The 12682-nt window shown below is 41.2% G+C and overlaps 1 protein-coding gene across 1 annotated transcript in view; it reads right to left on the bottom strand.

The window, feature by feature from the left end:
- Positions 1–979: 979 nt before the first annotated feature.
- The window catches only part of LOC133785442 (uncharacterized), a 41429-nt gene continuing 29726 nt past the window's right edge, over positions 980–12682 (bottom strand). The window contains exon 2 of the mRNA XM_062224675.1: positions 980–1193. Coding sequence (XP_062080659.1) covers positions 980–1193 — 214 coding nt within the window. The remainder of the gene's footprint in view (positions 1194–12682) is intronic.

The following is a 12682-nucleotide window of genomic DNA, read 5'->3' as shown; positions in this document are numbered from 1 at the left end:
CCCCACATTGCTAACAATCTCGGTCAAATAATCTTGGTACTTTTGCCTATTCCTAATGAAGCCCTCAATATGAGGGGCATAAGTTAAAACCGGAGGCGTTTTACCTTACCCCGAAATGCTAGCCCCGGGAGCTCCAGTGTTGGGCTGCCTCCCCTCGAGAAAGGCATCCAGCTCCTCAGATTCGTTCCACTCCTCATAGTGTGCCTGCTCCATTTTCTTTTTCTCTGTGTCCACCTTGACCGCTGCCTCCACTGCCTCAATGTGAATGAGGGCCAACTCCTCTTTCAGAGCAGGATCCCTCTCACATTGCAACCCTCGGAAGCTAGGGGCGTCTATCGATTGGTGGCTGGCAATCAGCCTGACCAATCGAAGTTTCTCCGTGGTCACGATTCCCCCCACATCTAGCTCATTAGCACTAAGGGTGGCGTAATACTTATTTTGATCCAGGATCGACTTAATGAGCCCGGTTTGAGCATACGGACCTGTCCACAAGAACGTGAGTTTCCAATAAACAGAACAAAGGACTATACGAAGAATGGAGAAGGATGACTTACCCATGCGCTGAAAGTCCAGCACCAAGGTTGGATTATTCTCTTGGAGAAACCTGAATGTCATGAACCAGTAGTGTTTGACATATGGGGGATGTTTCCATGTGTTGAATGGAGTCGGACCAATGCCACAGGCCTTTAACTTATCAAATCCATCTTGTGTCTTGTCTTTGGAATTAAATTGCGGCTCCATCCGATAAAAGTACAGCACTTCTACAGGAGTGGGTGCCACGATATCCTTTGATGCACAAAATATACGCCATCTCGCTGGCATCATATACGCCTGGGGGAGAAGCTGGAAAGGCACGATCCGCACGAACTTGATGAACCGCGCGAAGTAGTCATGAAGCGAGATAGTGGCTCCCGCACTGATGTGGCCTACACTCCAGACACTGAATATGCCCACTTCAGTATGAAGCCTTCTCTTCTCTTCAGGCCAGTCTATTATAAAAGAGCCCTGGAGTCGACTCTACTCTGAGGGCCTTCTCCAACTCATTCAGCATCTGATAGTTCTGAAATTTGTTCTTTTCCCCGTCCATTTCCCAAATGTTTCCAGTGGGAAGCTTTTTCCCCTCCAGGACTACGAGGCCCGCTTCAACATCATCTTCCGGATGTAGAGTAATGCCACGACTCATGATTGTAGACCTGGAAGTTACAAAAAAACGAGAACCAAGCAGTTAGCACCAAAACTGAAGAAAACTAGTTAAGGTATGGGGGTTCTCCTAAAACTGCTTGGAGAGGTCCCCTCCAGACCCTGATCTGGGACCAATAAAGATCCTAGGAACATAAGTCGAGAACTAAAGGCCAAGGGTATTTTCTAATAAGTTAATTAACTCGCTCGGTTTTGAGTCGTCCGAGTTCAATGATCCGGGACAAACAAGCTCGTTCAGCCAATCAAACTATCTATGGTATGAGGTTTCATCTAGAAATCCTAATATTTGTCTCTACCACTACCACTACCTCGAACCACCTTACACGGTGTTTGCGGCCCTAACGGCTATACAGTCGCGGAAAAAACATGGCAATAAAAATGATCAAAAGAAATAAGGAATTGACCAGAAAACTTACTGCGGGATAGTGGATCTGGAATTCATTTAAAGTTAGGCGACAACACCGGCAAGAATTCGATCTTGAATCGGAGGAGACGGTGCAGCAGTTTGTTGATGCTTCCAGACCAGTCGGCTGGGACAGAGTTTTCTGCTTGCTGAATGGAAAAAGGGTTCATCGGAAACAAATGGGCACGAAGATGCAATATCCGTCAGAGAAGTTCATCGGCAACTTCGGACATACGAAGCTCTGACTCTCTGCTCTCTAGATTGAGAATTTGGGATCAGTAAAATGTGGAAAGGATCCTATTGAGGTATTTATAGGAAGAGAAGTTATTATTCAATCCAACGGTCCATGATGAGGATCCTAAGACTACCCTCATCTGACGTTCCCAGACAGTGCAGGGACATTAATTGGCCCAATCGAATACTAAATCATGGATTCGTTAATCCACGATCTAGGCCTACCTCATCCAACGGTCCACATTGAAAATTCCAAAATAATCCCCATTCAATGACTCCGAACTATGCAGAAGCATTAAACAGCCTACTTGAGTGCCCCAAAGCACATTTTTGTACAGACAAAAAGCTTCGAGAAATGTGCTGCCACCCATCGGTCAACCAAGTCATCAAAAGATTCTCTCCGGATTTTTAGGGTGCGAGTGGTACAGACGCACCATCAACTTGGAGACATGTGTCTAGGATGTTGGGAATGTGAAATGACAAAATTGACCAAATGGCCCCCAAGTAAACAAACTTGGATCCTAGTAAATGAACCAGGACTTAAGTAAACAAACCGGGATATATGTGATTGATCCTGGAGGAAGAAGGCTATTCTCCACCGTGCGAGCACGAATGAAGACTTGGGGGTAAATGTTATCCATATTTTCCACCTATGACACGTGGCACGACCAAACGGGTCCATGGGCCCATTGAAGAGGCCAAGGCCCAACCTAGGTCCAGTGAATAAGTAAACTCCATCAGCCCAAACCATACCAAACCCAATTACTGGAAAATAGTGTGAGCTTAGCGAAGGGGCCAAAACTAAGGTGCAGACCCAAATCACCTTCCTGATCGTATTCATTCTATATCCTCCGGGATGTAAACTATGATGGCGGATGATCCATTCCAGGAAACAAATTTCATCGAGTGGGATTCGGGAGAAGTTATTTCCATCAAGATGTCCACCTTGATAAATGATCCCGGGTCCCGGTAAAAGAACCCGAATCACCTAGTCGGATAGATTTAGCCCATTCCTTCCTACAGCTAACGTGTCCCCGAGAAATCCGGCAATTGGTCTCCCTAACTATTTTGCAGAATGGGTATAACGACCCAAAATCACTAATATGGCTTAAGGGCCTTGATTAGTGTGTCGGGAGGGCATAATTGGTTTATGTGTGAATTTATTAAGTTAACGTGTGATTATATGATAAACATGCTTGTATGGTTAGATGAATGTAAATGTGATTATATGTTATATTTGTGAGAACCACAATATTATGTGGGTAAATCTGCAGCATGCGACTTGAGGCGATCCTAGGGAGCTAGTTAGCAGGAAAGTCACAACGGGGCTCAATACTTGACTTGGAGCAAGTCAAGGGGTATTTCGGGTATTAGATGATTATTTGGGTTATCGGGTTATGGAAATAAATAATTAGAGATATATTTGAGGTTAGGAAGCTTAGGCGGGAATATTGGGGAATTTTACCACTTTTCCCTCGGGGACGTTTCTGTTAGGAGTGTGTCCTAAAAGCATGTAAAGACATTTGTTTTTTCTGCGAATAAATAAATACAATGGTTTATTATTATTGTCATATTTAGATTGTTAAATTATTGTTTGAATAATTTTGTAAATATCATAAAAATTCCATATTCATTATTGAGGATGTGATCTTGTATTAGTACGAGAGAATTAAGATCACATGAATGAATAAAAATAGTCAACAACAACAAATTAAAGTTATGGAATTCTTTAATTGGAGTTGTAAGTATGATTTACTGAGTATCATAATGATACAAATAATCTAGATTCAGATTATTGATGTGGAAAGACATCTCGGTAAAGGTGCTTTATATAATATGATTATATATGACATGGACCGATATGAATTAAAGTCTTTAACCAAAAACCATTTAATAATAAAGACTTGTAATTCATATCATAACTGATGATCATTTATAGATCAACCTAAATCCTGAGTGTTCATGAACTCCTGTTCATGTTTATTAAATCTTTTGATTCATTCGTTAAGGTCTCTTCAAAGAATGAGGCTAATGACTTTTGTTTTAGAGATTTAATATCATGGATGGCTGGGAACATGTATCAACAATACGGAATCTAATCTTTCCTAACGGATCGTATATTAGTTCCCTTAAGGGTTAATTCTGGAACTGAATGATTTTGAGCTCAAATCTGTAATTAGATTATAGATTAATTATTCACCAGTGAATTAATGGTACTTAAGGAATAAGAAGTAAATTAGAAAGGTAAAATGGTAATTCTTCCATTCTAATTTATGAACTAATTAATTAGAGGGTTGAACTATTGAAGATCTTGGTGTGAGATCTCGAGGATTTAGCCATACGAAAAGATAGCAGCAAGGAAGGACCTGAGGTAATTTTTCTATTCATGTCCTTGATTCAATATATATATGCATGTGAAGAAGTGGATCTAGAAATCTTATGGGATTAATCTAACAATTTGATTGTTGTTCCGCTGCGTATAATCTCTGATTTGATCAATAAAAACCAACAGTTTCTGGTACCCCGAGCCTCGGGATTGACGTAATTAATTAAGGTTAGACTAAGTAAAATAGAAACCAATAGAACAAAAATCCGAACCGACCCACTTTGCTCCGCTCTTCCTTCTCTTCTCTCTCTTAAGAAAACTACTGAAACCTAAGGGAATTCAGCTAGGAATTCAGTGGTTTGGCCTGGAATCTTGAAGGTTTAGTCCAGTGTTCAGCTAAGGAAACTCAACCAGGATTAAGGTAAAGGCTGAATTACACTCTTGATCATTAGAATTCTAAGTTTTGGCTGAGTATTAAAAGTGTTTATGGTTTTGATGTTTAAGGACTGAATTGAAGCTGAGAAGCTTGGGTTTTAGCTCAGAAATTGTTAAGGAAGTGGTTCAACAAAGAAGGTAAGCTTCAATTCATAATTTAGAGTTTAAATTCTAAGTTTGCATGACTGGTTTTAGAGTTCTTGAGCTACTAGGTTTCAGAAATCAAAATGGGATTTTAATGAGTTTTTAAGCTAGGTTTTTGTTGGATTATGTTGCTAGAATCATGTTAAAAGTCTTGTGATCAATGGGTTTTGGAATTAGGGTGTTTTGAGGTGGCTTTGAGCAAGGTTAGAATGATGGGAATGGTGGATTTTCTGGGCACGAAGGGCTGGGCCGCGACTCTGTTCTAGAGTGTCGCGGCCCTGCGAAGCAAGGAAGAGCCAAGGAGGATCTATAGTGGGGAAGCGCCGCGGCGCCACAGGGCAGGGACGCGGCGCATGTCTGTCTTCAGGAAGGCCTAGCCTCTATTTCAAGGGTGGGTCGCGGCATGGGTTTCAGGGGCCGCGGCCCTTAAGGATATTTTTGGTCTTTTGGAGGTTTTAAGCGTGGGAACCTAACCTAGGGTGCTCGAGATCAATTCCACCACCGTGTTTAGTGGAATTCGATGTCCCGGAAGCTAGAACTCCGTCCGAAAATGTTAACGTGATTATTAACGGTACTCCCTATCTTGGTTGTGACTAGGTATTAAGCTAGGGCTGGGGAAGAGGATTGTGCTCAAGAGGCGTCGCTCGTAATCAGTAAACTTAGAAATTAAAGGTAAGAAAATTGCACCCGGTTGTGGATTTATAATGGGACTAAGGGTTCCCTATTTTGTATGCTTTATAAAGGATGGTATTATGCCATGTAAAATGTAAACCAATGGCTTAAAAGTATTGAATTTTACACTAGCGCATAGGGCACGGCTCGGCCACTGGTAGCTGAGGACAGCTTATTATGCACTGAGCTCAGTTTAAGCGAGCCGGAGTCAGTGGCATAAACAAAGGGTGTGACCTAAGGCGTCGACCCTGACTATTATGTGACTTGTTTGTTGATATTGGCTAATGGATTGTTATGTTGTATAGCTGAGTTGTGATTAGTTGATTCTTTGGTTGAATCTTCATGCTTTGTGATTACGGTGATATGTTAAGTGTATGAACATGCTTAAAGGGTTATTCAAATGATAATATTTCTTGTTATGTAATATGATATGTTTTCTTGTCGGGCCTTGGCTCATGGGTGCTTCGTGGTGGAGGTAAAGGCAAGGGCAAGCTTGATCAGCCCTAATTTGGAGTGCTCTGAGAGCAGAATGTACATGATCAGCTGCTCAGTCGCCACGGTTGAGGGGAGACAGGGACAGGAAAACCATAAACTTATGTTTTGCCTTTAGAAGGGCTGGTGGTTGATTGTACACTAGAAATCTTGTAAACAAACTTTTAAACGCTATTTCTTTTGGGATCCCATGTGTAAAATGTTTAATTATATAGAGAGTATCTCTTCAGACCAAAACCTTTTAACCCTAGCACATTAATGGCTTTAGTAATCACGTTTTTAACTGATTGGCTTGATTAGCAAGTCCTGCACCTTTATAAATACACAGTGTAGCGGTCTTGGCTATCCAGGGCGTTACAACTTGGTATTAGAGCGTCCTAAGTTTAAGGGTTCCTGAAGACCGGCTGGACATGTACATTCGCTACCAGAGACAAGCTCGATTCTGCCGGTGCCATCCTATATGGTGCCCTCGACACTGGCTCTGTCCCTGGTGCCAACTCGATAACGAACTGAATCTCTCTAAGCGGCGGCAACCCAGGCAAATCCTCAGGAAACACATACAAGAACTCACAAACCAACCTGGTCTCCTCCGGTCCAACTGGTAAAACTCTGGTGGTATCCACCACACTAGCCAGAAAGCCTATACATCCACCCTGTAACAAATCCCTGGCTCTTAATGCAGATATCCTGGGTACGCGGCGGGGTCCACGCACCGCTCCCACAAAAACAAAGGGATCCTCGCCCTCCGGCTCAAAGGTTACCATCTTCTTCCTACAATCAATGGTAGCTCCATACCTAACCAGCCAATCCATACCTAGAATCATATCAAAGTCCTCCATACTCAACTCAATCAAGTCTACTGATAACTCCCTACCATCAACTAACACTGGCAGTGCTCTAATCCACCTCCTAGATACTACCAATTCTCCTGTAGGCAATATAGTCCCAAACCCTGAAGCACTATACTCACTAGGCCTACACAGTCTATCAATCACCTTATCAGATACAAATGAATGCGTAGCACCAGAATCAATCAAAACAGTAAAGGGAGTGCCAGCACTAGAAAGCTGACCTGTCACAACCGAGGGACTAGCCTCGGCCTCTGCCTGCGTCAGGGTGAACACTCGAGCTGGAGTCAAGCTGTCCACCTTTCTTGTCTCTCCCTTCTTCAACGTCGGGCAATCTTTCCTGAGGTGTCCCACCACCCCGCACACATAGCAGGCCTTAGCCCGACACTCGCCCGGATGGTGTCTCCTGCACCTCGTGCACTCTGGGTAAGTCCTCCATGAATCACCGCCTCCCTGATGGCCACCCTGAGTACCCCGACCTCCCCTATCAGACCTAGGAGCGATTGGAGCATCAGGAGTCTTCCTTTTCAAATCACTGGGGCCTCCGCCCCTACTGGAACCAGAGTATGGAGGCACCGCCCTGCGGCCCTCCCTTCTTGCTGCACTATCCCTCCATATTCTATTCTCCGCTTCCTCAGCGGTCAGAGCCCTCTCCACAGCCTGGGCATAAGTAGTCTCTCCAGGAACTGTGGTAATTCTTACATCTCGGGCTATCATAACATTCAGCCCTCTGACAAACCTGTCCTGCCTAGCTGCATCGATAGGCACAAGATCTGGTGCAAACTTCGCGAGTCTATCAAACTTCAAGGAATATTCTGTAACTATCATACTGCCCTGAACCAGCCCCACGAACTCATTCACTTTCGCTGCCCTGATGGCAACATTGTAATACTTCTGATTGAACAGGTCCTTAAACCCTTCCCAAGTCAATGTAGCAACTTCTCTAGTCTGTGACGCCACCTCCCACCAGATTCGGGCATCCTCCCTCAGCATATAAGTGGCACAGTCCACCCTATCATGTCCTTCCACTCTCATAAAATCAAGAATGGTAGTGATCAAAGTCATCCACTGTTCCGCTTTCAGTGGATCTGGTCCACCCTCAAAGGTCGGGGGCTGTTGCTTTCTGAACCGCTCATACAACGGTTCCAACTTGTTCCCAACATCAACTGGCTGTACCACAGGTACCATTGTCGGTGGCACAACAGGGGCAACACTCCCAGATGGAGCCTGCTACAGAATTTGGATCTATTCGTCTTGGCTCTGAAGCCGGGCCTGCATATCGGCCATTAACTGCTGCCAGTTCTCAGGGACTGGCGGAGGGGTCGGGCCCTGGTCATCATCTCTAGCCCCAGACCTACCGGCTAGTCGTGTGGATTTCCTTGAACGCATAACTATTCAAGTCAATCTGCAATCAATGACTCAGCAATTAGGCCATGATGACAGGGTAATAATCTTTCCATAATCCATCACTGAGACTCCTGATGGACCCAAAACGGGTATGTTTTAAATATTTATACTCGCAAGCGCACGAATCGTATTTATAGAATAGTGTTCGTGTAAGCACGAGGTCGAACCCAAAGGAGTTGTCTAAAATCGAAAATAAAACTATTTTAAACCAAAATTAATAAATTCTAACCTAGCTCCAAAGATTGATGCAAATTTGTAACAATAAAAATAAAATAAAAGACAATAGTATAGAAATTAAAAACAATATATATAAATAAATAAAAGACAATATATATAAATATAAATTAATAATAGAAATGAAGATGGTAAAATAAGATTATTAAGGATTAAAATCCACAAAATATAAGTTCAATAATATTTATAAGTACATTGATTCCCAAGTTTTAGTGATAGTTAAAATAAATCAAACTATCATTTTCTAAATAGATTTATAATTTTAAGCACAAATTACTTCTAAAAATATAAGATTTTTCTTCACTTTTCAAAATTATAATTTCAAAGCATTTAGTGTAAATCAATCTAATGAAATAACAAATAAATCAATGAATCTTATTTATAAGGCAAAACATAATATTTTTGTTCTAAGCATGGATGTGTACAATTTAATGACACATCTTACACAAAGAATATTATGTTTTAGCACTAATGAAGAACAAAGTGTAAATATGTACTAACAATCCAAAATACATGATATTTAAGATGAAAGAAGATATTTGAAGAAGAAAATTCCATGAACTTTGTTGCACAAAATGGGAAATCAACATACAAAATAAATACTATCTAGTTACAAAATTGTTTCATCATCACCTTAATAATCTTAAAAAGATTAGAAACACATAACTAGAATAGCAAATACACACTAAAAATTACAAACATAAATAGGAAAATTTGGAGGATGAACCCCCAAATTGTTCCTCTAAAAATACATAGAAAAAAATAAAAAGAAGAAGATGATGAAGAGAATAGAGAGGTTTTGAAATGTGTAGAGTTTTTGGTATAGTAACCTCTCTCTCAAATTTGGACACCCTAAATCCCTTATTTATAGCAAAAAATGATGATTAAAATTAATTAAATTGATTAAATTAATTGAATTAATTATAATATGGTAAATAGGGATAAATTATGGGGTGTAATAATTATGTTTTGGGGTAAAAAGTGTAGAAAGTGGGGTAAAAATGTGGTATTTTTAGACATAAAGGCAAAGTGATATTGTTGGGCTCAATACAATTGGAGGCTTTGTGGGCGTGGGGAGCAGCTGTGGTGATTTTCGGGCCTGGGGAAATGGGCTGGGGCAGCTTGCTTTAGGCCAGCGGCTGGGAGCAGATGGTGGACTGAGTGGCTGCTTTGGGTGCCAGGCATGATGTGCTGGGTGCAATGCTGAAGTGTTGATGCAAAAGGGAGCAGCTTGTTGGGAATTAACCAAAAAAAAAGGCCCAGGCGTGGAAGTGAAGGCTGGAGCATCAAATGACTTTGTGGGCCTGGAGACTTGGGCCTAAGGAGGCAAGGCAGCTGGGCTTGAAGGGGATGCTTGGGCCCTTGCTCAAATGCCAAAATTTCTTTACTATTTTTCACAAAAATGCCTTTTTTTCATCATTTTCCTTGCTTTTCAAGAGCATAAAATCCCTACAAAATAAATATAAAATAAATCATAATACAATATTTTCAACTATAAAATAAATCAATTTAATTCTTTGAAAATATTAATTATAACTTAATTTATATTTTATATTTGAGTTCAATAATACAACATTTTTTTCCACTAACTTAACAATAATAATTTAAATAATTAACTACAACATTTTACAACAAAATAACTATAAAAACACACAAAAGTATATAAAATCATGATAAGACTAATAAATTCAAAATTACTTAAAAACTTAATAAATTACTTAAAAACTCAAGAATTAAGCAACAATTAGCACATAAAAAGTGCTAAAATAACTCTTTTTTGTAGAGTTATCAACTCCACTCATTCACAAGCAATCAAAGTATAGAAATTTATCCAGATATTCATCCACATGCACAGCAATGCTAATAAGCATGCCTCAATAACATCATGCAATAGTCAAGGGCCAGGCCCTATCAGTGTCTCATGCTCCCTATTCATCAAACAAATATCAGCAATCATATCTCACTCAAATCACTTAAGCACACAATCATGTATACACAATTACCAAACCCTGGGTTAAGCTTGTCTCCCGCGGCGAATGTACATATCCAGCCAGTCTTCAGGACCCATAAACCTAGGATGCTCTAATACCAAGTTGTAACGCCCTGGATAGCCAAGACCATTACACTGTGTGTTTATAAGTGCCAGACCTGCTAATCAAGTCATTTAAGTAAAATCGTGTTATTGAAACTATAAAGGAACTAGGGTTAAAAGCGTTTTGGTCTCAAAAGCCATATTTTCATTAAAAAGCGTCATCTGTTACATGGGATCCCAAAAATATCAAGTTCAAAGACCGTTTACAAAAGACACAAGGTTTATATACAACAACCGGCCATACTAAGGCAAAACAAGCAGTTAGGCGATCCCTGTCCTGGTCCACTCCTCGACCGTGGCGGTCGAACCGCTGGCTATGTACATTCCACCTCGGAGCTCTCCACCTCAGGCTTGGTCCAGCTTGCCCTTGCCTCTACCTGCACCACGTAGCACCCGTGAGCCAAGGCCCAGCAAGAAAACACAACAACAGCAAAGCATAAGCAATTAGCAGACAAGACAACATCTCACTTTGCATCACATAAACTCAAGCCATATCATCAATCAATTTAATCAAGTAATCCACATACTAAGCATATCAATTCATAACATAAACAGTTCATAAATGATAACTAGGGCTAGCGCTCTCAGGCTGCTCCCTCCGTTATCCCGTTGTCCTTGGCTACCAGTGGCTAATCCGCGTTCTGCGCGCTAAAACCATGTACGGCACTCTTAGACCGCTTTTACATGTCCCATGGCGTGATACCAACATTGACACGATACAACTCTCAGGAGCACTTAGTCCCATCACAAACATTTAACCGGGTGCAGTTTTCTTACCTTTCAATTCACTAGTTTCCGATGCCTTAAAGCTACGAGCACGGTCCTCTACCCCGAGCCTCTCCAAAGACCTAGTCACAACACAAATGAAACATCTTTTGTCACTAACCAATCCAAAACTACTTCCCGGAACCAATCCCACACTCTCGGAATCCCCCAAATCCCTAAAACAATGCACCGAAGACATCTCCCGAACCCTCGAAGCAAAGGCTCAAAATTGCAAAATCCCATGTTCTGAAATTGGCCTAGCGCCGCGACACTACCCTATAGGGCCGCGACGCCCAGCAAGTCAGAGAGCTTGCTCTGTCCAGAAACAGTCTCGCGCCGCGGCGCCCAAGAACAGGGCCACGGCGCTCCTTCGCGAACCCAGATTTCTGGGTTTTCCTTTACGTTTTTCCCGAACCCAAACCATTCCAAATCATTCCAAACTCATACCTAAGCCCCAAAACCAACTCAAAACCCCTAATAGACCACATAACAACCTAAAAACGTCATACCCTAACTCAATTACACAATCATTCCCAAAATTCACTCTTGAGTTCCATGCCTTAGTAACTCAAACCAGAAAGTTAAAAACTTAAACCTAAACCCAAACCACACTTCAAACTCCCTAATTCATAACAGAAATAAGCTTTACAATTACACAGAATCCTTACCTTAGATGAAGAGTCCAACCTCTAGCTTCCTTGCTTCCAGCTCCAAATCAAGCTTTATAACCCCACAAGCTGAATTCCCACAAACAGCCATAACTATCCTTGAATTTCCACATACAATCTCTGAAAATCCAAACTTAAATTCAACAAAGCAAAGTTCTAATCCTTACCTCTGAATAAACTTGGCCTAAGCTTGATTTTGATTACTTCAAACCCCTTGATTCTCCTTCCAAAACTCAAATTCAGCTTCCCCCTTCTACTTTTCTTTTGCTCTATTTCTAGGTCTCAAAATTCAGCATAAATCAATTTTCCAAAGTGTTATACGTGACTAAGTTTTCCTCTCAGCTGAAGCCCATCTATCCATTGCCAAAAGACCACCTTATCCCTCCACTAATATCCCTTTCTAACTAAACCTCAAGGGCACACTTGTCCTTTTACTAACATTACAATTCTACCACTTCTCCAACAAAACCTGTTACTCTCTATGGTTACTAACAGTTACACAAGTTACCAAATCACCAGTTACCATTATCTAGCTTTCTAGGACCGTCTCGGCACATGCATCACATTGATATCACCACACCCACGTGGTACAAATCACATAGCATAATTACCACATAACATAATACACATAGTCATATAACATGCTTTAAATCATAGTCATGCATCTTAATCATTAAAATCACACATAATTCCCATTATGCCCTCCAGGCACACTAATCAAGGCCCTTAAGCCTAATTAGTGAATTTGGGTCATTACAATTT

This window comes from Humulus lupulus, chromosome 6 (assembly GCF_963169125.1).
Source record: "Humulus lupulus chromosome 6, drHumLupu1.1, whole genome shotgun sequence".
NCBI classification, from domain to species: Eukaryota; Viridiplantae; Streptophyta; class Magnoliopsida; order Rosales; family Cannabaceae; genus Humulus; species Humulus lupulus.
This window is presented reverse-complemented; position numbering and strand designations above follow the sequence as displayed.